Below are 1,507 nucleotides of genomic sequence, written 5' to 3'. Positions count from 1 at the left end.
ACCAGTTTATTTCACAAGGCATTGGGCAGCTGTTGCTAGTAAGTTGCAAGCTCTACAGCTACGTGACTGATAACATTGGTTTGAAATTTGTTCCCTTGTCAAAAGTTTAACTGATAGAAGGTTGGCCTCACATTCTAGTTTGGACATCGATTAGCTAGTACATGTCTGGTCGTGAAGACCTTGGTGGCCAGCCAGATGTCCTGTCACTTCACTGGAGGGTGGCTGCTCTAAGCCCTGCCCACCCAGTCACGTTGGAGACATCAAGGGGTCCTTCCCTGGCCACCGAAGGTACCCTCTGGCAGTACAGCTGCCTCACCCATCCTCCACTCTCCACTTCACCGAGGACTGTTCAGGTGGCGACATTTTCTCAGGGCAGGGAACTCTGCAGAGGGACTGCCGAGGAGCTTCTGGCCAGACATAGCCATCTGTGATCTTGGGGCTCTGGACTTGGCTGAAACATCACTGTTCAGGCGCCTACTGCTTGACCTCTGTTTAAATGAGGGACTTCAAGACTAGACAGCATGGCTCTTTTCAGTTTATTGCATGAAGGAGTTACACTAGTCCAAGTTAAAAGCAGACCCCAAATGGTTACATTATACAAGCTGTGAGGTTTTTAAACTTGTGACAAGGGACAGAAGGGAAATTCTACTCATTGCAAGGAAATCCTCACTTAAGCTTCAGTGAGCCAAAAGCACTTAAAACCCATGAACCTTCAGCTGGTCGTCCTTAGCCAGTCCAATCTCTACCAGGAACTGGCATATGTTCTTGCGCTGGTCACCCTGTAGCTGAATTACTTCTCCATATTCTGGATGCTCAATTACAGTACCATTGCAGGCAAATTTCTTCTTAAACGCCTTCACTAGTTTCTTTTTATCGTAATCATCAGCGATCCCTTGGACAGTAGTAAGGGTCTTCCTGCCGTTTCTCTGTTGAATTCTTATATGGATATAATCCTCAGTGCCAGCAGGAAGCAGATCATCACCCTTACTTGCATCAGCAAAGGGGTCGAAAGAGTGGAGGTTCTGGATAGCGGACATACGATACGATTCCTTTTCCTCGGTGGAAACGGCCTGCGGAAGGCGGCGGCGGGAGAAGGCGGGCAGGGGGGACGGAGCGTCGGGAAGCGAGGGGGCTCAAGGGGGAGGCTGCTGAGTCCTCGGCGGCGGCTCAGTGACTCAGTAATGTCTTGATAAGTCTGTAATTTTTGATATTTTATTTTTTTTCTGTTTATTTATTTATTTATTTTTATTAGTTGGCGGCTAATTGCTTCACAACATTTCAGTGGATTTTGTCATACATTGACATGAATCAGCCATGGAGTTACATGCATTCCCCACTTCATAGGATGTCACTTCCTGTACACATTATGATTATTTGTTTACATATCTGTCATATTTCCTGTCAGGCTATATGCTCTTTTTGAGCTGAAAATAAATTGTCATCTCTCCAGGGCCTGATGTGATGTCTGTGTTACATAGTGCTAATTATGAATCAGTGAACCTTTGAG

The 1,507-nt window shown here is 46.2% G+C and overlaps 1 protein-coding gene across 1 annotated transcript; it reads right to left on the bottom strand.

The window, feature by feature from the left end:
* Nucleotides 1-513: 513 nt before the first annotated feature.
* Nucleotides 514-1,171, bottom strand: LOC136156345 (eukaryotic translation initiation factor 1). The gene has a single exon (XM_065919037.1). The coding sequence runs from the start codon at nt 1,035-1,037 to the stop codon at nt 696-698; it is 342 nt and encodes a 113-aa protein (XP_065775109.1). The 5' UTR covers nt 1,038-1,171; the 3' UTR covers nt 514-695.
* Nucleotides 1,172-1,507: the final 336 nt, after the last annotated feature.

Source organism: Muntiacus reevesi, chromosome 1, assembly GCF_963930625.1.
Source record: "Muntiacus reevesi chromosome 1, mMunRee1.1, whole genome shotgun sequence".
NCBI classification, from domain to species: Eukaryota; Metazoa; Chordata; class Mammalia; order Artiodactyla; family Cervidae; genus Muntiacus; species Muntiacus reevesi.
Note: the sequence above shows the minus strand (reverse complement) of the source record. Positions and strands in the feature narration are given on the sequence as shown.

What these genes read in the sequence shown, in the direction of transcription:
- LOC136156345 (XM_065919037.1), bottom strand. Translation starts at nt 1,037, where the DNA reads ATGTCCGCTATCCAGAACCTCCACTCTTTCGACCCCTTTGCTGATGCA.